At 39.9% G+C, this 21650-nt stretch overlaps 2 protein-coding genes and 1 long non-coding RNA gene across 3 annotated transcripts; 2 read left to right on the forward strand and 1 right to left on the reverse strand.

Moving 5' to 3' along the window:
- Positions 1-5805: 5805 nt before the first annotated feature.
- Positions 5806-12525, forward strand: LOC137724573 (translation initiation factor IF-2, chloroplastic). Its single transcript, XM_068463338.2, is given in 13 exon segments — positions 5806-7949; positions 8089-8121; positions 8340-8453; positions 8668-8817; positions 8966-9064; positions 9149-9211; positions 9290-9445; positions 9562-9627; positions 10468-10704; positions 10983-11258; positions 11388-11576; positions 12107-12178; positions 12180-12525. Coding segments are annotated over 13 exon segments (3165 nt in total). The 5' UTR covers positions 5806-6404; the 3' UTR covers positions 12345-12525.
- Positions 12107-20622, forward strand: LOC137726757 (kinesin-like protein KIN-14Q). Its single transcript, XM_088694197.1, has 17 exons — positions 12107-12530; positions 14596-15492; positions 15570-15644; positions 15810-15893; positions 16000-16388; positions 16482-16692; positions 16771-16847; positions 16928-17027; positions 17133-17231; positions 17319-17495; positions 17596-17881; positions 18314-18475; positions 18579-18794; positions 18887-18924; positions 19060-19223; positions 19351-19476; positions 19559-20622. Exons 2-17 carry the CDS (start codon positions 15420-15422, stop codon positions 20420-20422), a joined length of 3141 nt encoding a protein of 1046 aa, XP_088550323.1. The 5' UTR covers positions 12107-12530; positions 14596-15419; the 3' UTR covers positions 20423-20622.
- Positions 13474-14339, reverse strand: LOC148696719 (uncharacterized). The gene is made up of 3 exons (XR_015962529.1): positions 14221-14339; positions 13696-13803; positions 13474-13584 (listed from the first exon to the last, which is right to left on the reverse strand). It is a non-coding gene; the product is annotated as an uncharacterized LOC148696719 (long non-coding RNA).
- Positions 20623-21650: the final 1028 nt, after the last annotated feature.

Below are 21650 nucleotides of genomic sequence, written 5' to 3' on the forward strand. Positions count from 1 at the left end.
TGATCCAAATATCGGGGTGTGCTAGCCGTCACGTGAGGGTGACGTAGCCCAGTGCGCAGTGCGAAAGTATTAGAGTGAAAATACAAGGAAATAAAGCCGACAAGATAATTCACAATAAAAAGATCAGTGAGTGATAGTGATGAAAACGGAAGGAAAAACGCAAAGTAGAAGTTCAAGTATCCTAGGTGCAGTCCAGAATAAACAAGTACTACACAAGCGATAACTAGAAAATCCTACATGGAGGGTGCTCTGTCAAAACTGCCCCGATGCCTCGTTCGCCACCAACGTCACCGCTACCTAAAACCTGGAGCGGCGCAAAATAGAAAACATGAGTGGGCAAAAACAAAGTTTTTATTTTTCAAACCATTTCAATATCAAGTTATTACCACTCTCTGTAAAACCCGTATACTTTCCCAGAAATACTATATGTACTTGTATACCCAATCATGTAAAAAAAAAACGATAAAACTCAAATATGCCATGCCAGAATATGCCATGTCAAAATATCCAATCAAACATTATAAGCATCAAGCAATTGAGATAAACAAATCATAATATGCCGGTAATATTAACACGTCAGCCGGAGTCACCTAGAGTGACTACACGGCTGAATCTATAGCTCCTCAACCACTATCCTGCACATGAGTCGGAACCACCTATAGTGGTTTGTACGACAGGCTGGTGTATATAAATACGCTCAGTGCTACGATCACGTGAAGGCTGTGTGATGTATTGCAAGTCACCTACGAGTCGAAACCACCTATAGTGGTTTGTACGACAGGCTGACACCTGCCTTGGATCCAAGGCGAGCATACGATGCAGGAGGTGAACGATCACGTGAAGGTTAGGCCTTACTCTGGCGAAGCACAAACACTAAGGTGCAGGAATATAAGCTATAATTCATTCTCGTCATCACCACAACTATCACTAACAAACATACTCACCTGACTTACTTGAGCGTCCGCGGTACCAAAGCGTAACCAACACAATCACAATAATAATATCAACGATATTCGACATGGCATTTCAATTATAAAACCATTAAAATGTAATTTCTGGAAAAATACCAATCATAATATATATATATATATATATATATATATATATGTACTGAAAACAAAAACCCACTCACTAATACGTAGAAGGGTCGTAGGCCTCGAGCCTCGCGTGGCTGCGCACATCCTCAGGATAGTCCTCACCTATATGTGAAACAACTACAAAACCGTCAATTTAACGCACATAACCAACTTTAGGTAATAACTTCTCATACATTCCTCAATTAGGATGTTTGAATATACCAACATGCTCTACTCAATCCCACGAACACCCCTATATTTTTAGAAAATTTTTCTAAAGCCTCGCGCGCCGGCCAAGGCACGTGCCTGGCACATGGACGGAACCCCTAACGCCGTTAGGGAATATTTCGTCAAAACCAGAATATTCCGTTAGCTTTAACCTGATGCCGCTAGTCTCCGTTAGGAATATTTCGTCAACTTTGACGGAATATTCCGTTGTCTCCTACCTCAGGTCACTGGAATCCGGCGCCGGCCACCGATGCGTCGCCGGATTCTGGAAAATCTTCAAACTCACTTTTCTCAACCAAACTTCGCAAAATTTATGTCAAAATGAAGCTTAGGACAAGGGAAAGAAGTTTATACCAATTTGAAGCACCAAAAATGCCGGAAACTCGTCAAAGAAATCTCATAAAATCAGGCCAACTTTAGAACTTGCTATCCCGACGTCTGAAATCCTTCAAACTTGCTCTCCTAGCTTCGTGAGAAAGATTTAAGACTCCCTATGATCTTAAAACTCGATAAAACCTCCACGATCACGAGCATGTGAACAATACGATCGACGGAGTCCATAGATTCAAAGGGTTTTCGAGGGTTCTAAGCCAAACCAAGGGTATGAACGTGTTAGTTAGGTTGCAAGGAACACGAAGAGGGTATTTGGAACCTCGATCCGTGCCAAAATTATGAGGTGTGATGCTGTTTGTACAACATGGTGAAAATGGAAGAAATGTCGAGAAAGATAAGAGAGATAGAACCAGGAAAGGAAGAAGAAAAAAAAAAAATGCATGTGTGCATGTGTGGATGTGTGTGTGTATGTTTAAACCAATCCCTAAAGCCAACCCAAACTCTCATTGGGTCCAAATATATGGGAAGAAACCCAATTGATCCAAAACGTAGCCCCTTCACACACACGCAATCACTAACGAGTAAGGGCAAAAACGTCATTCCCGCGCTATCGGTAAATTATTTCAGAACGGGCTATCACATGTCTCATTCTGGACTGTTGGATTTCAATTTTTTTATAATCCGACGGTCCATTTTAATTAAGTTAATAAATTTTTTAAAACTAATTAAAAATCCGAAAACAATTTAAAAAAAAAAAATTATAATTTTTTTTTCTTTTTTTCTTTTTATAAATACCTTACCATTTTCTCCCACCGTACACCACATTTCAATATTTTCAACGATTCTAAAAATGTAACAACACGTGGCGCAACAGAATTGGATAAAAAATTAATCGAAATCTATCACCAAAAATTGTATTTTTGGATAATGACACGTGGCATAACGAGACCAGTTAAAAATCCTATCCGAAATTACAAATAAAATTATTTTTATTATTTTATAAAATTAAAAAATACTAATATTTTATTACCTATTGTCATGGCTATTCAGTTTAAGGATGGAGATGCAAATTGCAATTACTGTTCATTAAAGGTAGTTACTATTCAGTAGGGGAATTCAATTGTCAATTGCCATGGGGGGCCTTCCTACACTGGAAGAGCTCTAAGCCTAATCAGTCGGGGCTACAATGAAAAGGAAGCAAGTGACACACCCCGATCGAGACCAGGGCGTGCTGGCCATCACGTGGAGGTGAGAAGCCATGTGCACAGTGCGGAAGCTAATAAAATAATAATGGAAATGGTGATACGAATAAATAAAAACTAGTTTTGCCGTAAGTAATAATAAGTGCGACACCTAGTTCAGAGCAAGCCTAAAGCAGTCCAAAAGAAAAAGATGCAACAACAGTACACCCGAAGGTGACCCTACTCTGGTGAATCGTCTGTCAGTAATGCCGGGAAAGCCCTCTGGGAAACCACCGAACCTGCTAGACAACTAGAACCTGGAGGGGCGCAAAACAAAAGCGTGAGTGGGCAAAAACAAAGCTTTTCGAAAACCATTTAGTAAAATGCATTCTAACCCCTCGCCGTAAAACCTGTATACTTCCCAGAAAATAACAGATGTACGTATGTATATAGATATGCCAATCATGCTCAAGAATATGCCATGTCGAAACCTCATAATGAAATGCAAGTGCTCAGGTATAAATCACATCAATAACATATAATCTGGCAGCCGGAGTCACCTAAAGTGACCTGTACGGCTACATCTAGAGCTCAAATCTCAATATCAATACTAAACCTGCCCACGAGTCGGAACCACCTAAAGTGGTCTGTATGATAGGCCTGGGTGTAAAACATATAAACGCTCTAGTGCTACGATCACGTGAAGGCTGTGCGAATAATCGCGGCTCACCTACGAGTCGGAACCACCTAATGTGGTCTGTACAACAGGACTGTGCACCTAACTTGGATCCAAGCTGAGCATGTGGTGCGGGAGGTGAACATCACATGAAGGACTGTGCCCTACTCTGGGCGGGAGCACTAACACCAGGGGTGCAGGTTATGAGCTCTCTAAGCATCTCAAACCACTACTGAATATAAACAGGAATAACACTTACCTGACACTTACCTGTGCGTCCACAGCACCCAATATGCATATGTATATATATGCAACTAATAATGTAACTAACGATGCACAACCAACGATAATATAATGCATGGCATATGGCAAATAATAATTCAAATCAATTTCTGGGAAAAATATAAGTATATAGGTATATACGGAAAACCAAAAGCCCACTCACTGGTATGTGGAAGGGTCGTAGCCCCCCTGCCTCGAGTGACCACGCTCGTCCTCGGGATACGTATCACCTATATGCGAAACAACTACAAAAACGTTAATTTTAAAACACATACCAACCTCTCGTAATAACTTCTCATACATTGTTCAAATTGGACAAATGAATATACCAACGTGCTCTACACAACCTCAGGAACACACCCAAATTTTTAGAAAAAATTTTCACCGCCGCACGCGCCCCCACGCGCCGGCCAAGGCACGGCCACACGCGCCAGCCACGCGCAGGCACGTGCCTGGCACTCTGACGGCGTCAACTGACGCCGTAGGGAATATTCCGTCAGTTTTGACAGATTCCGTCAACGGTGTCACGAATATTCCGTCAGACTTGACGGAATATTCCGTCTCCTTCTCCGGCGTCGTCGCCGGCGCCGGAAAACTGGAAAATTTTCAAACTTCAATATCTCGTTCGTTTTTCACCCAAATTTGACAAACTTGGTACCAAATTGAAGCTTAGGACTAGAGGAACACAATTATACTACTTTCAAGGGTTAAAAACCACGAAATCTCACCTGTCAAAACAATCCAACTCCGGCCAACTTCGAATACAGTGATCCCGACGTCCAATTCCTTCAAACGAACTACTCCGAGCCTCCTTGGGACCTCACCAAGCTACCTACGAGCTTCAAATTTCCTAAAACGTGAGAAATCACGTTTGCATGAATAGTACCCCAAATCGGACTTCGTGGAATCGACGTGAAAACGTTGATATTCTTACCTGAAAATGGTACGGTTGGGCTCCTACAAGCTTCACGAGTTCGAATATGGGTTTAGTTTCTTCGATCTGTGGAGGTTTAGTGTGCTTGTGTGTGTGTCCGTACGTTTTCGAAGGAAGAGGAAAGGAATGGGGCTCGGGACAAGTGCAGAGAAACAGGGAGAAAGGTGGTGGTGTGTGGGAAGATGTGTGTGGCTCCAAACATGCCAACCAAACTCAAAAACAACAAATGAACGTAAACAAATCAAACTAGGGGCAAAATTGTCCTTTCACACGTGCGTTAAAATGTTTCTGGGACGGGCTGTCACAGCAAGTCCTACTGCTCAATCGGGCTACAAACGCTCAACCCACGCTATAATTTTTTGCGCCAGGCGTATGCGTTTCTCGCCTGCTTGAGTGCGAGTGGTTTGACAAAAATGCAGGAGGTGGAGCCCGCACGACATGTTGTCCACGTGGCGCAATCTGGACTCTTGGATTGCAAAACAAAAATGTCATCCAAAGGTCTAAAAATTATAAATAAATACAAAGAAAAATAATTAACAGAATATGAACTATGGCGTGATCGGGACAGAATTGTAATTTCAGATTTTATTAAAAAAAAACGAAATCAAACCGAACAAGAAAAAAACTAAATTGAAAAAGAATTGAATTAAAAAAAATAAAAGAAAGTCAAGGCGAATTAAACTAGTAATTTCGGTATGGTTTTCGATTTAGACAAAAAACTGAACCGCATGAAACTAAACCCATGCCTTCGTTGAATGGGCCACATATAACTAAAGTCAACTTGATTAATTACTTAACTCGTCATTTACATAAGTTGAGGCACAATTTTCATTTATAAATGTAAGAAAATATCACATAAATTATATAGGTAGTATCTTGTATCATGATAAACTTCAAAGTTAGTACAATAATTAATTCTAATTTTTTTTCTGAAATTCCTAATAATTGAAAATATTTTGAGAATTGAGAATTTAATAAAAAAAATTCAAGAAATGTCAATAAAAAGGGAAGGAAAAAAAAAAGAAAAAAAAGAAAAAAAAAAAGAAGGAAGAAATGAGAACCACCGGTTTTGGTTGGTACTGAAATTTCAGCGGCTTGGAAGGTGCCAAAATCCCAACATACCCAACAGCGTCGTCTCTCGCACTGCCTTCGTTCCTCTTTGAGGCTTTGATATTATTATGCGTTTTACCGTCAAAGGCAAAGTTGCAGGAAAACTACAAATATTATGGGAGAGAGAGGATGGAATTAGAAAACGTTGCCTTATCGCAAATGTATTTTGATAGGTAAAGAAGCAGCCACACATATACACAACCACGACCACAACCTCAACTTCTCTCTGTCCTCACTCTCTTTCCCAACTTCCTGTTTACATACACACACCACCCTCCCTCTCTCCTCACTCTCTTTCTCTATCAGCTCAACAAACCCAAGTGCTGGAATTTCAATCATTGTTCTTGGAGGGAGGTAAAGCTGCTATCTTTCTCTACCAGGTGTTGGATTTTTGATTTGGGGTTCCATTTTTTTTGTGTGTTTTTTGTGTTGGGAACTATACTTTTGTTGTTAGTTGTTGAATTGGAGTATTGGGTATCTCGAATTTTGTTTAAATTGTAGTAATTTCCATACAAGTTTACATTTTTGTGTGGGAATTGGAGAGAGTTTAGAATATTTATGGGTGGTTGTGTTGTGGGGTCTCCATGCTAGTTCTGGTAGGAAGCATGGAGGGAACAATGGCTTCTTTGGTTTCCTTGGTTAGTTGGGGAGGTCTTACAATTGCGGGTTCATCCGAAAGGTCACGCTTGCTTGTTAGGAAAGTTTCTTTGCCTAAGACAAGTTTCAAGGGTAGTAGGAGATGGCATTGTCTAAGGTTATCCGTGTGTAAATATTCGGTCACAACTACTGATTTTGTTGCCGAGCAAAGCAATGAGGTATCCGTTGATTCTAACGACTATGGAGGAACTAAAGTTGTTTCTGATGCCAGTGCTGATTTTGTACTTAAGCCCAGTCCGAAGCCAGTATTGAAGTCCTCTGGGGGTTCCAGTACTGAACCCCTTTTAGGTATTGATGCGGCTGACTGGGACCCCTCAAGAATTAGTGGGGATTCAGATGAAGAAAACGAAGAAGAGAGAAATACGGTGATTGAATCGCTTGGAGAGGTTTTGGAGAAGGCTGAAAAGTTAGAAACTGCAAGAGTGGGTGAATTGGGTACTAAGACGGATAGTGGCTCTGTAAATAAACCTGCACCATCTAATGCAAGTGTTAATTTGCGAAATGCTAAACCAGTGGACACAGCGGCAACTAGTAAGTCTAAAACTTTGAAAAGTGTGTGGCGTAAAGGAGACACGGTCGCAACTGTGAAAAAAGTTGTAAAGGAATCACCTAAAGTTAGTAATACAATTCAAAATGAGGAGACAAGGACGGGAGGAGAGGTAAAGGTAGAGTCTCAACCCCGTGCTCCTTTAAGAACCCCTCAGCCCCCCTTGAGACCTCAACCAACATTACAAGCAAAGCCTTCTACAGCTCCTCCACCCACAGTGAAGAAACCTGTTGTGTTGAAGGATGTGGGGGCAGCTCCAAAGTCGTCAGAGATTGATGAAGCTGATTCGTCCACAAAAACTAAAGAACGGAAGGGACCAATTTTGATTGACAAATTTGCTTCCAAAAAGGCAGTGGTTGATTCTGTGATTTCTCAAGCTGTTTTGGCTCCTTCAAAACCAGGAAGGGGCCCTTCCCCTGGAAAGGTCAAAGAAGGGTTTCGGAAGAAAGATGCAGCTGGACTACGGAGGCGGAAAGTTGCTGAGGATATTCTGGACGAAGACACGTCGGAACTCAATGTCTCTATTCCTGGAGCAGCAAGGAAAGGGAGGAAGTGGAATAAAGCAAGCAGGAAGGCAGCGAGACTTCAGGCTGAGAAAGAGGCGGCTCCTGTTAAAGTCGAAATTCTAGAGGTCGGTGAAGATGGTATGTTGGTAGACGATTTGGCGTTCCATTTGGCAACAACTGAATCCGAAATTCTTGGATATCTGTACTCTATGGGAATTAAGCCGGATGGGGTTCAAACTCTGGACAAAGATATGGTAAAGATGATTTGTAAAGAGTATGACGTGGAAGTTATAGATGTTGATCCTGTGAAGGTGGAAGAAATGGCAAGAAAGAAGGAAATACTTGATGAAGATGACCTAGACAAACTACAAGACAGACCTCCCGTCCTCACTATAATGGGTCATGTGGATCATGGCAAGGTAAATGTCATTCATTTGTTTATATTTCCTAGTCTGTTTTTTTGCATCCTCATTTCTTTTGTAGTTCCTGTTGTTTATTTTATTTTATTCTATAATTTGTATTTATACTTCAGCATTTCTAATATTTGTCACTTGGCAGACTACCCTGTTGGATCATATCCGGAAGAGCAAGGTAAACAGTGCTGCTATAATACTCTAATTCCTCCTTTCAGTTTATTTTGAAATGACCTTAGTGTACATGATTTTGGATCTTCATTATTTTTGGTAAACTTAAACACTTAATTCAGTGGTTTGGTAATAATATATTGAATGTCCACTTACAGTTTGGCATGGGTATTAAACTGTGGAGCTATGTGAAATTGGTGCTAATAAACTGGTATATATTCACAGGTTGCTGCCTCAGAGGCTGGTGGAATTACACAAGGAATTGGGGCATATAAGGTGCTTGTACCAATTGATGGAAAGTTGCGATCATGTGTTTTCCTTGATACTCCTGGACATGAGGTACAATCAGTTCCCTGTTGTTAACACTTGGAAAACTCTCTCTCTCTCTCTCTCTCTCTCTCTCTCTGCATTTAAGCACCTTGTTTTATCTTCATTTTTCTGGATTCGGGTTCTGTAACTTTCCTGCACTTTTATTTCCTTTAGATTTTTATTTTTTTATTTTTATTTTTATTTTTAATTTCCTTTAGGTGATCTATTATATCCATTCCTGTAGGCATTTGGTGCAATGAGAGCTCGTGGAACAAGGGTGACAGACATTGCTATCATTGTAGTGGCAGCTGATGATGGAATCCGCCCGCAAACAAAAGAGGCCATAGCTCATGCTAAAGCTGCTGGAGTGCCAATTGTAATTGCTATAAATAAGGTATGCCAAACACAGCGGTAGTATTTTATTTGTTAAAACATTTTATTTGAATAAAGAAAAAGGAAGAATTGATGTTTTGCTTGCATTTCACATGGCATCCCGATTTGTTGAATCTCAAATTTTTCTATTTCTATTTTTATTGTACCAGATAGACAAGGATGGAGCTAATCCAGATCGAGTTATGCAAGAGCTTTCTTCTATTGGCCTAATGCCAGAGGACTGGGGTGGTGACATCCCAATGGTCCAGGTTGGTATTCATGCAGAGAAGTTGTGCTTGCATATTTCATGTTTTAAACTCTTTCTGAGTGCTTTCCTGCATGGGTTTGAACAGATTAGTGCTCTTAAAGGGAAGAATATAGATGAGCTTTTGGAAACTGTTATACTAGTTGCAGAGGTAAATTTGATGTCTATGGATGTTTACAAATTAGCTATTCTCCTTCTTGTATACTAACCATTTATATGATTGTTCTAGTTGCAAGATTTAAAGGCAAATCCTCATAGAAGTGCAAAAGGCTCAGTCATTGAGGCCGGTCTTCATAAATCTAAAGGACCTGTAGTTACACTTATAGTGCAAAATGGAACCCTCAAACAAGGGGACATAGTAGTTTGTGGAGGAGCATTCGGAAAGGTTGGTGGATAACAATTTCGAACATCTCTTTTACTTAGATCTAATCCACCTTTATGTGGCTCAAATGGCCACCCTTTTGACTAACATGAAGGACTCTTTGTAATCGCTATGGTCAGGTGCGTGCTTTGTTTGATGATGGTGGAAATCGTGTTGATGAAGCTGGACCCTCTATACCTGTTCAGGTTGTTGTTCATATTCTTCTTCTTGTACTTTTGATTTAATCTTCTTTAATTATTTTTCTGTTGTTTTAAGTGGTGGCTTAATTCAAAAGTAGAAATTGAAATTTTGCGAGTTTGTTTGCAATTTAAGTGGATCAAGTAGACCCAAAATTCATTGTAGGGTTCTAATTGGAGAATTACAAGGCGACATATGCGAGATACTTAAGTGATGTGATGGTGAAATTTTGCAAGTTTGGTTGCAATTGAAGTGGCAAACTAGTCAGCAACATTTTTGCAAGCACATTGAATGGTCAACTGTACCTGGGTTCCTTTCTAGTTTCTATTATAAAGATGCAACAGATAGGGCATTGGATATTCCAGATGCTGTGACAGCTTTTGGGTTATAATCTCATGTGAATCAATATGGCTCTTGACATGCAAGTGTTTGCATTGGTACCTGTTAATTATTTGGGTTTTCCATATGCTGTCACAGCAGTTATAATCTCGAGTTAATCAGTATGGTTCTTAACATGCAAGTGTTTGTATTGGTACATGTTACTCCTCTACTTGCCATTTTGCTGGCATTATGATTACTATAAGCAATTACATTTGACAAGATAAACGACACAGCTGTCTGTAATCGTTAATGTTTGTAACGTAACTGTAAGCAGGTTTGATTTGGTACAGATTTCTCTGATCTTTAATAACATTATTCTTTAAACGTTGCTTCCACATATTCCTGGAATTCGTGAAAAGATTTTTTTTATTTATTATGCTATATCTCCTTAATGTTTTATTATGCCCGCTTTGGTGCATGATACTTGTTTCACTGCCCTGAATGACAATCTCTTTGTCTTCTTGTAGGTTCTTGGATTAAACAATGTTCCTATTGCTGGTGATGAATTTGAAGTTGTCAGCTCCCTTGATATTGCACGTGAAAGGGCAGAGTTGCGTGCTGAGTCATTGCGAAATGAACGTATATCAGCTAAGGCTGGCGATGGCAGGGTTACTCTTTCTTCCTTAGCTTCTGCAGTCTCAGCAGGAAAGCTGTCGGGAATAGACTTGCACCAGCTAAATATTATTCTGAAGGTTGATCTTCAGGTATGCATATTCATCTAATTGTCATGAGTCAGTTTGGTAACTGGAGAGATTTTTCAGTGTACTGGGAGCACAGCCCGTTACACCAAGTGTTATAATTCAAATGGTTGGATACTTGAAAAATAAATTTCCAAACATTTGTATCATGACACTTGGTGTAGCAGGCTGTGTTCCCGCTACATTGAAAAATTTATTTGGTAACTGGTCCTTTGATAATCAGTGATTCAGTATTTATTTAAACTATACTGTAAGTATACCATAAATTCCCCTATCATGTTTAGGGATCCATCGAGGCTGTCAGACAAGCCCTGCAGGTGCTTCCACAAGATAATGTCACCTTGAAATTTCTCTTGGAAACAACAGGCGATGTGAGCACCAGCGATATTGATCTTGCTGCTGCTAGCAAAGCTATAATTTTTGGATTCAATGTCAAAGTACCAGGATCTGTAAAAAGCTATGGAGATAACAAAGGGGTTGAGATTCGCCTATATAGAGTTATATATGAACTTATTGATGATGTACGAAATGCGATGGAAGGACTCCTAGAGCCTGTTGAGGTATCAATAAACTTAAGCACCATATCTCTTTGGTTTTAATTTTATTGAAAGCATTGAATTTTAGGGGACTAATATTGTTGGAAATTTCAGACAGATTTACCTTTGACATTATTACTTGTGTATTGATAGGAACGAGTGACAATTGGATCAGCAGAAGTCCGGGCCATATTCAGCTCTGGAAGTGGTCGTGTTGCTGGATGCATGATAAATGAGGGAAAAGTTGTTAAAGGCTGTGGCGTGGAGGTCATTCGAAGGGGAAAAGTAGTACATGTTGGCCTTGTTGATTCATTGAAACGGGTCAAGGAAGTTGTGAAAGAGGTAATTTTTATAGCTTACTTTAATTGTATGGGTCATTTTGTCAAATTTATAGAAAATTGCAAAAAGGGGAGCGAGCAACCTAGTGTATGGGAATTGTAAAATAGATATACTTAAAAGTCACAACCTAGAGCATGTTGCATACTTCCCGTCCTCTGGATCTGCGGCCAGCCTGGATTTCAAAGTACACAAATAGCTGAATGATAGAACCTTTAGCTTCAGTTGTGTTCGTTCTTCGTTGGCATGTATCTGCATTTCCACTGCGGCATAAAAGATTTAGTTCATGATACTATATATTGTACAAGTTAGTGAATACACGAAAACTTATAATTAATTTTGATCAAAGTACATAGTCGGTGTCAAACTTTAGCTTTGACAGAGGTTTTCTTTCTTGTTTTTACAATTTTTTTTTTGGCGTTTCTTTAAGTTGGCTCAGATTTCATGGTGATCCCACGTTTAGAATTCTTTTGGTACTTGGCATGTGCTTTAATGTCTTCTGTTGGTGATGAGCTATATTTTCTCCTCTTGGCTAGGTAAATGCTGGACTAGAGTGTGGAATTGGGGTGGAAGACTACGACGACTGGGAGGAGGGAGATAGCCTTGAGTTCTTCAACACAGTTCAAAAGAAGCGGACACTTGAGGAGGCGTCCGCTTCAATGGCAGCTGCAGTGGAAGGAACAGGAAGAAAGGTGCAAAATTGAAGAATCCTCTTTTGCGCATGTTTTGACGGAAGCAAAATACGATCACCCTCAGCCCGGCATACCACTATGATCAGCGCCTCGACCGGTTTGCATCGGTCAGTACCCGCACATGCGTTTAATTTGAGTGTGAGGTGCTAAGAATCTGATGCAAAGATGAATGTACCCTTGTGTTGTATGGTATTACACTGTATATAATTCATACAATGTAGACTTGATCTTGTTTTGTAAAGAGGGAAAGGGACATTCATCAAGTTAGGTACCGTTTGGTATGCAGACGGGACGGAACGGGACGGGACAGGACGGGACGGAACGGGACAGGACAGAACGGATGTTCCGTGTTATGTTTGGTACGCGCAAGACGGAACGGGACGATTGTTCCGTTTTGCGTTTGGTAGCGCATGGACGGAACGGAACCAAAAGATAAAAATAACTAAAATACCCATGTTCCGTTTGTTGTTCGGTACAATATTTATGCGTGGAACGGGATGAGACTTTTTTTTTTTTTAACTTGTTCAAATTTTAACACTATATGCTTATCCATTATTTGTTTTTCTTGGTCCAAATTTTATTAGGTATATGTTGTGTTCCACTTGCAAACCCCTTTAAAATTTGTAATTCTTCTATGATTTAGGTTGATGAAGCCAGACTTCCTTGAGCCAGTAAATATTGGAAGTGATGAGATGGTTAGCATAAATGAGATGGCTGGTTCTGTCTATATGGTCATGGTTGCCATGCAATGTTGAAAAATATATAAGTTTAATGATCATGCATGACCAGAACAAACAAGCATATAATTGCACCATAAGTTAACATACGTCGTCATATAGGGCGGTAAAGGTAAACAAATGCCTAAAAAATTACTAATTCTACCTCAAAGTAGTGCCTCTTGATCTCCATCTCAACATCAAGGCCAGTGAACTCACACAAATGCCTATGGGTAAAGGAGTCCTCAGCTCTAAAAACAGGACCAATCTCAAAAATATGACCGAAGTCATCTTGACCCTTGTAGTTGAGTCTAAAAACAGCAGCTCCACCTTCACTTGAACCAGCAATCAGCTTTGGCAAAAGAGCCTTCGGATTTCAAGAACTGCCCAAAGATCTACACAACAATGCAACCGATATACAGAACTAAACTCTTAACGATTTTCTCTAGCTTTAAAAAGATAAATACTGCAAATGGTGGAAAGACTACTTACATTGCCAACTTGACTCTGAATGTGGAATATCCCCTGATTCGCAGGTGTTCGTAAATCAAGAACTCGGTTATTCAAGCAGGTATCCTGATTAACTCAAACAAGTGTTTCTCCGGCCTATAAACCCATCATACCACCCAACGAATATACATGTACTAAGAGAGAAAGTCCCAGAAAGCTTAACAAAGCTTCAATAATCCATTTCAAAAATAAATAATCTAAATGTACCTGCAAAGCCTTTTCGATTTCGATATCACTCCGAGCAGCATCCTCAATGTTAATAGGTAAAACAACAGCCTTACTCACACAATACAACTTCCCCACTTGAACCTCCACCTAATTAAGATCAACATCTCAATTATTTCAATCAAAACCCAATACAATCATAGGAACTTTCAATCCATTTCTTTCTTGTTTTTTTTTTTTTTTTTCCATTTTTTTTTTCAAGAACCTAATTAATAATATTATTTATTCATCAATTTCTTCTGAAAATCCATGGATATCATCACCATCAATCGCCCCAAAATCCCCAGCAGAAAAACAACCTTGTTTCCGCCCAAACCCCATCCACGGTTTTCATTGCCTAAACCCCAGCATGGCCCGTCCAACCTAAAACCCAGCGAAGAATGCACTCGCACTCCCAGTTGCACAAATCTTAACAAAACCCAGTAATTAACAAATCAAATCTGATAATTAACAAAACCCCGTAATTAACACAACCCAAATCAGCAACAAAAGACATTAATCGCATACTTGGGTCAATCTGCAGTGCGACGGTAGTGGCTCCCTGCTGCTGCGTGCTGGCTGGGTGCAGTCGACGGCTATGGGAGAGGATGAAGAAGAAGGATGAGGAGGAAGTCTACGGGAAGAGAGAGCAGCAAAGATTTAGGATTTGGATGGTGTAAATATTGAAAAAGACGAGGGGTATTTTTGTCTTAAAATGTTATAAATTTGTGTCCCACGAACGTGGAACAAGTCGTTCCAGGGGGGAGAGATGGAACCAAAAATCACTGAAAACTTGTCCCATGGAACAGCGTGTTCCACCCATTTTAGGCTCACCAAACGTGGGACGGAACGTCTCGTCCCACTCCGTTCCGTCCCGTCCCGCGTACCAAACGCTACCTGTAGTTCCAGTTTGGGGAAGAAGGGCACTTGTAACACAACATTAAAGTTTCAGAAAAAAGTTACAAAATTCTTTATGATGATCTGGCCTTGATGCATCATCTCATCTCACTTTGAAAATGTCATCTTGCACCCTTCCGTTATACAAAATTTCCCTTGTAATGCACCTTAATATTTTCAGGGTGCTAACAACGCTATTTCAAACAATATATATGATTAGAGTTGACGAATATATTCTAAAATTCTTCTACCGTGTCAAATTTGTATTTAATGAGTAACATATGACGATGGAAATGTGGGTTAAATTAGTTAATCAGAACAAAGCGCTAATTTTTTACACTCGAGTTTGAATATCTTTGACAATCGATTGGGAGTAATTTGAATAGTTTATATGGATATGATTCTAATTTCGTACATTATAAAAAGAGCAAGCCAAAAATACAAAGAATCAAAGGATCCGAAAACAACTTAGGAAAAATCAAAGGGACTTGACAAAAGATAAAAGTGCCACGTGGGAGAAGCTACAGTCCAGAAAAGCTATGATCACCTACGCTCGTCCCCCGGCCAAGAAATTTCAAAATTCGAAAAAAGCCAACGGTCGTTCGACTCTCATTTGCCTCCGAAAAAGCGTAACGCAGAGAGATTGAATGGGCCAACGAGATTAACGCCTTTCTCTTCTTTCCTTCGGTGTTCGTTCAGATTCAAATTTCCCACTTACCTTTATGGGGTTCGCCGATAAAGATTCATCATCGCCATCATCATAGTCGTTGATTAATTCAATTCAAAACGACGGCGGTTTGAGCAGCAGAACATTCGGCATTTATCAATTAATGGAGGAGCAGGACCAGTGCGACTCTCCTCGGAACAGCTCCACTGCCGCCACCAACAACTCTCCCTCTGACTGTAAGTCCGAGATTTCAGTTTCATGAGTGGTTGTATAATTACTTGATGTTGATTGCCTCTCTTTTGTGCTTTGGCAGACAATTGGCTTTGCTCGCAGTTGCAGCGCTTGACAATGGTGGATCCTGATTATCACGATGCGGATGCAAATGAAGGTAATTTCATGAGAAAAGAACCAGACTTTTACTTCTTTTTTGGTTTCTCAGTATTCGATTTGTGTTCTCTGAATCCCAATTGCGGGAATTGAATTATGAGTCTATTTGTGGATTTGCATCTGCTTAGGATCGGTCAGGTGTAGTGATTCGGTTTCTTGATTTCAGTCGGTGTAGATTGCTCTCAGGAAAATTCTGAAAGCTCGGAAGTCGTTAGTACGCCAAAATCCAGGGACCCAGTTTCAAATGATGGTAAATTGGAGTAGCCTTTCCTTTTTACTATCAGTAAATTTAGCCAGAATTCTTGGATTTGACTTCAGAGTTTTCTAGAATTTGATTATCTTACTTGTTTTTTCAGGCCGGTCAATGGTGGGGTTTTCGCTTACTTCTCCTGATTTGGTGATCTGTGCTGGGTCATCCGATTTACCCCAAACCAGCTATGGAGATTCCCCTGAGTTCTTGGAAAGCAAGTTCCATCAAAAGATGGATTCTTCTATTGAGCTCTCTTTTGAGAATGGAATCGACGAGTCTCCAGTAACAGATACCCATAAGACTCCAACTGTGAAGTTCTCCACCACATTGTGCCAAACTTTTAGGGAAGATTTGTCACCTGAAGCTTCATTCGAGCTTCTTCCGCCTCTGGCGCAAAATGACAAGTTCGAGGAAGCTTCCCTTCCCAATACGAGCAACAACAGAGGCTGCACTGATGCTTTCCTGAGCAGCGTGGCAGAATGTGGATCACCAAAGGTAAAGCTTCTTAAACACTCTCACTTTCGATGTAGTTTAGCAGCAAAATAAATTAGGATATTTAGATCTTCTGTGCAAATCATTTCATTACAGGATACAGGTAATACCGACGGAGAAGGAGACTATCATAAGCTGCTAATATGTTATGAGAAACAGAAGAAGGAATTACAAGAGATGAGGAGTGCATTGGAGGAGTTGAAAAAGCAAAACTATTCCAAGAGTAGAGAATGCCAAGAAGCTTGCAGTTCTTTAAAGGAACTCCAAAACGAACTCATGCGCAAGTCTATGCATGTTGGATCTTTGGGTATGGTAATAGTATTCTGTGCCTCTTAACCGTTTGAACCATCTGCAAACATGGTACATTGATGCTTGCCCATTGCAGCTTTCGCCATCGAGGGACAAGTGAAAGAAAAGAGCAGATGGTTTTCGTCATTGAGAGATTTGACAAGAAAACTTAAGGTACGAAGCTGTAAATAACAAGATGCCTTTTGACTACACTGGATATCATTGCAGTGATTTGAAAAAGTTTGATTCAACAGATCATGAAAACGGACCACATCAAGCTATCAGAGGAGGCTTTGGCATATAAGAAGTGCCTTGAAGATATGAATGAAATGAGGTCTACCATTTGTTCCACTTGTAAGTTAGACGTGCCCATGCATTCCAGGTGATGACATTTTTTAATTTCAAGATAAGATATTTGTTTTGATTTTTCTGACTCTGGCTGTTTGACGTTTGCAATAGTAAATCAGCAAGTAAATTTGCATAATGATCTGAAGACTAAGTTTATTGAAGGGGCCAAAGAACGGAAGGAACTCTACAACAAGGTGCTAGAGTTGAAAGGTTAGGAGTTGGCTATATTTAGTTGAAGAGGTCTAAAAGGGTATGAAATAGAAGGGGGTTTCTGACATTAATTTTTCCCGCTTGTAGGAAACATAAGGGTCTTTTGCCGTTGCAGGCCTCTAAACACTGAGGAAGTTGCAGCAGGAGCTGCAATGGCTATTGAATTTGAATCTGCTAAAGATGGTGAGCTCAGTGTCAAATCAAATGGGGTCACCAGAAAGACCTTCAAGTTTGATGCTGTATTTGGTCCTCAAGCAGAACAAGGTATACAAACAATAATATACATGATTTTTGTTTGGTATATCTATAGAAGTACAAAAGCTCCATACAGTAATATGTTTCCTTTTTTCTTTGTCCTATTTAGTTGATGTTTTCGAAGACACGGCTCCATTTGCTACATCGGTTTTAGATGGGTACAATGTGTGCATATTCGCATATGGGCAGACCGGAAGTGGAAAAACCTTTACAATGGAGGGGACAGAAGAAGCTCGAGGAGTCAATTTTAGGACTCTTCAGGAATTGTTTCGTATAATTAGAGAGCGAAAAAAGTTACATCGATATGATGTATCAGTTAGCGTTTTAGAAGTCTACAACGAGCAGATACGAGATTTACTAGTTTCAGGGAATCAGCCAGGAACAGCTTCCAAAAGGTAAGATCCTTACCCATCGTTCTTTTTTTTCCTCCTTCCAAATCTGGTGAAAGATCCTTATACTACTGTATATTCCTTGATATGTGGTTTCTTCTAAATTCGTGTGTTGAAGGAAAGTCATTTATCATAATTAGACATGCTTTTATTTTTTCATAAAATTCCACCCATTTAGCTTGCATTTAAAATATCACCGTGCGGTTGATTTTCTACATCTTAAAAGTGGGAAATCTTTCTATTTCCATTTCTTAACATTCGGTTTTTCTAATGTGATGATTCGCTATGCATGTCAAGTTTTTATATTCATTTCTCCTCACACCCGTTATACTTTCAGTTCAGTTCTCTTGATGTTCCATGTCTTCGAGTGCGAAGGATGGTACGTTATGGGATCATTTCAAGATAATAGCATCTCACAGTATTGCAATAATTTTGTAGGCTAGAAATAAGACAAGTCGGTGAGGGGATACATCATGTTCCAGGTCTGGTTGAGGCACATGTAAACAACATGAGTGAAGTCTGGGAAGTTTTGCGAACTGGCAGTAATGCAAGGGCTGTTGGCTCAACCAATGCCAACGAGCATAGTAGCCGGTCACATTGGTCTGTATATCTTGGTTACAGTCAAATTAGTTCTAATTTGTGTCAAATAGGCTCTGGAACAAGATCGATTGCTAAATGTTCGAGTGGTCCTCTCTAAATGCAGCATACACTGTGTAATGGTGAAGGGAGAGAATTTGTTGAATGGGGAATGCACAAGAAGTAAGCTCTGGTTGGTGGATCTAGCCGGGAGTGAGCGTGTAGCGAAGACAGAAGTGCAAGGAGAACGACTCAAGGAAACTCAAAACATAAATAGATCTCTGTCTTCCCTTGGTGATGTCATATCTGCACTTGCAACTAAAAGCTCACACATACCTTTCAGGTTAATGAATAGCACTTTGTTTACGTTGGCCAAGTTGCCACCTAATGCATTCAGCTATTACTTTCTTTTACTAAATTATGTCTTCTGTGCAGGAACTCGAAGCTTACTCACTTGCTTCAAGACTCTCTAGGTACTTCATTTGGATCATAGAAGAATCGACAATTATTATTCTGAGTTGTTTAATATTCCAAGTTCATATTTTTTTATTCTCTGGTTTCTTGGATGAATTAAACGCAAAACTAATGAATATTATTCGTTGTTGCAGGAGGAGACTCGAAGACACTCATGTTTGTTCAGATAAGTCCTAATGAAAATGATGTGAGCGAGACACTTTGCTCACTGAACTTTGCAAGTAGAGTGCGAGGGATAGAGTTGGGTCCGGCAAAGAGGCAACTGGACACTTCTGAAATTTTGAGATACAAACAGATGGTAATTTACTGTGCTTGACGCTAATGCAGATTCCGGATTTTGTTTAAAACCTTGACATTTTGCTACCATTGTGATTGAATAATTCATCTCTTAAATTTCTAACAATCTCGGATCCTTGGTATGCTAGTTTGAGAAAACCAAGCTAGACGCCAAGAGCAAAGATGTACAGATCAGGAAGATGGAGGAAACAGTTCATGGATTAGAACTGAAGATAAAAGAAAGAGACCTGAAGAATAAAAACCTGCAAGATAAGGTATTGTATACAAAAGGTCCCTTTTTCAGTTTATATTCATCAAGTATAAGAGTTTCAGGTACTAATGTAGTGCATTTTTCAGGTAAAAGAATTGGAAGCACAACTTTTAATCGAGAGAAAGCTGGCACGTCAGCATGTTGACACAAAGATAGCGGAGCAGCACCAGCAGCAAGTCAAACATCAACAAGATGAGCAATCTATTGCACCCACAAGGCCACCGTTTACAAACCCATTAGCAAGTCACAAGATCCTCAGTGAAACAGGCAGTGCATTGGGAAAAGATCAAGTAAACCCTCTCCAACCATTAACGGAGAAGACCAACAACAAACCCTCAGCACCCTTTTTTCATACATCGGATGGTTTTGTCAAGCATGTTGATGCTACAGAGAAAGAAAACAACCCCGAAATGGCTGAACAGTTTCTTGTTCCAAAGAAAACCGGAAGAGCCTCTATTTGTCCAACATTTCAGCGGATTCCAGTAACCGCAGCTCCAAGGCGCAACTCCCTAATCCCACTCCCAAGTGTACCACTCCGTGTCCAATCCCCACCACCTGCATTACCATTGGCAACCATAGCATGCGATGCTGCTAAGAAAGTTGATCCGGATGTGCCTGAGACTGACTGCATGCCAGAACAGACACCTTGTAGCAGTCCTAAAGTCATCAGAAATGGTGGGAAAAAGCTAAACAGCATAGTGAGAAGAAGCCTTCAAAAGAAAATCCAGATAAAGTCCCCAATGCCGCCACACATGAGAAAAGGCGTGAATGTAGGGATGGAGAAGGTTAGAGTCTCTATTGGAAGCCGAGGGAGGATGGCGCACAGGGTGTTGCTAGGAAATGGCAGAAGGGCCGGAACTAAAGAAAGCCAGAAGCCTATTAGTCATAGGGAAAAGGAGAGGGGGTGGAATATAATTGGTACAGCAGCGAGAACTGCTACTAAAAGCTGATGACGATGCATGTACTTCATTCAGTTAAGGTGTGAGCATAGAGGTTATATTCTTGTAGCCTGCAGGCATGGAGAGGGAGGGGAGAGGGGTCACTTATTGTGGGTCGTGCTAATCATTTGTTTATTAACAAATGTACAGAACTTACGATTATGTTTGAGAATGTCAATGGTATGTGCTTTGTGGAGACACCTGATTAAGCACTGGTTTGGGAGTTGCGTAACTTAAAGTAGAGGTGGGAAAAAAAGCCGGGCTCCAATTTGTGTTTGGTAACTCAAGCAAGCCCAAGCCGAAAAGCGGAAGCCCTAGCAGTTCTCAGCTGCTTTCGAAAACCAATTTTTTATAATAAAATTTTAACGAAACATTTTCGGTATTGTTCATTTTTAATGAAAAATCATATTTTTACCTTTCTCTAGTCCTATTCACTACACATTTATTTGTTACTTTTCATTAAAACTAAAGTTTTTTTGGATTTTTCGTTAGTTTTCCTTTTTTCGTATCACCAAAACATGAGTTAACAGTAGTCATTAATGAAATTTTGAATATGGCAATCCTACACCCCTCATCTCCCAGACTCACAACTCGATCTCTCCCTCCCTCGTCTCCCACTCGAGAAATCAATGGTCGCCAGATTCAATCAAAATTGAAAGAGGCACAAATTCTATCAATGAAAGAGGCATAAATTCAATCAAAATTGAAAGACAATATAACCCTAGGAATCTTGTCGATACAAGTAAAAAAAAAGTCGTCTCGTCTAAGAATTCTTCAATGTAACAGTTCTGAAATCAAACCAATCGCGATTAGTATTAACGTGACACATAAGCCATTATTTAATGAAGCATAATTATTTGGAGACTTGATCGTCTGTCTTAAATTTTGTTAAAGCTGGCTGAGTGCAGCTACAAAGAAATGATGGAAGTTGGAGTAGTTGACCAAAGAAAAAAAAGTCTTGAGTTTGAATTACGCATCCCCCCTCCCCAATTTAATGCGAGGGGTAATACTAGATATATTAACTTTAGTCTACTTACCATTAGTCCGACACCAGCCCAATTGATGTTTGGGTGCCTGAACCAAACATTGTAAGAATATTGTGCTTATATGAGAGATCCTGAACCAAACATTATTTGAAGTTATTTGAAGAAGTGTCCAACTTGACCAAATGATGTTTATTTTAATTTTAGCACTTGATTCGATTGGACGACATATATAAAAATAAGAGAGAAAGTAAGGG

This window comes from Pyrus communis, chromosome 5 (assembly GCF_041283825.1).
Source record: "Pyrus communis isolate YQ-2024b chromosome 5, ASM4128382v1, whole genome shotgun sequence".
In the NCBI taxonomy this organism is placed as follows: Eukaryota; Viridiplantae; Streptophyta; class Magnoliopsida; order Rosales; family Rosaceae; genus Pyrus; species Pyrus communis.

Coding starts and splice junctions, on each gene's coding strand:
- LOC137726757 (XM_088694197.1), top strand. CDS start 15,420: ATGGAGGAGCAGGACCAGTGCGACTCTCCTCGGAACAGCTCCACTGCC. Junction 17,028..17,132: donor GTCTACCATTTGTTCCACTT/GTAAGTTAGACG, acceptor CGTTTGCAATAG/TAAATCAGCAAGTAAATTTG. Junction 17,496..17,595: donor TGGTCCTCAAGCAGAACAAG/GTATACAAACAA, acceptor TGTCCTATTTAG/TTGATGTTTTCGAAGACACG.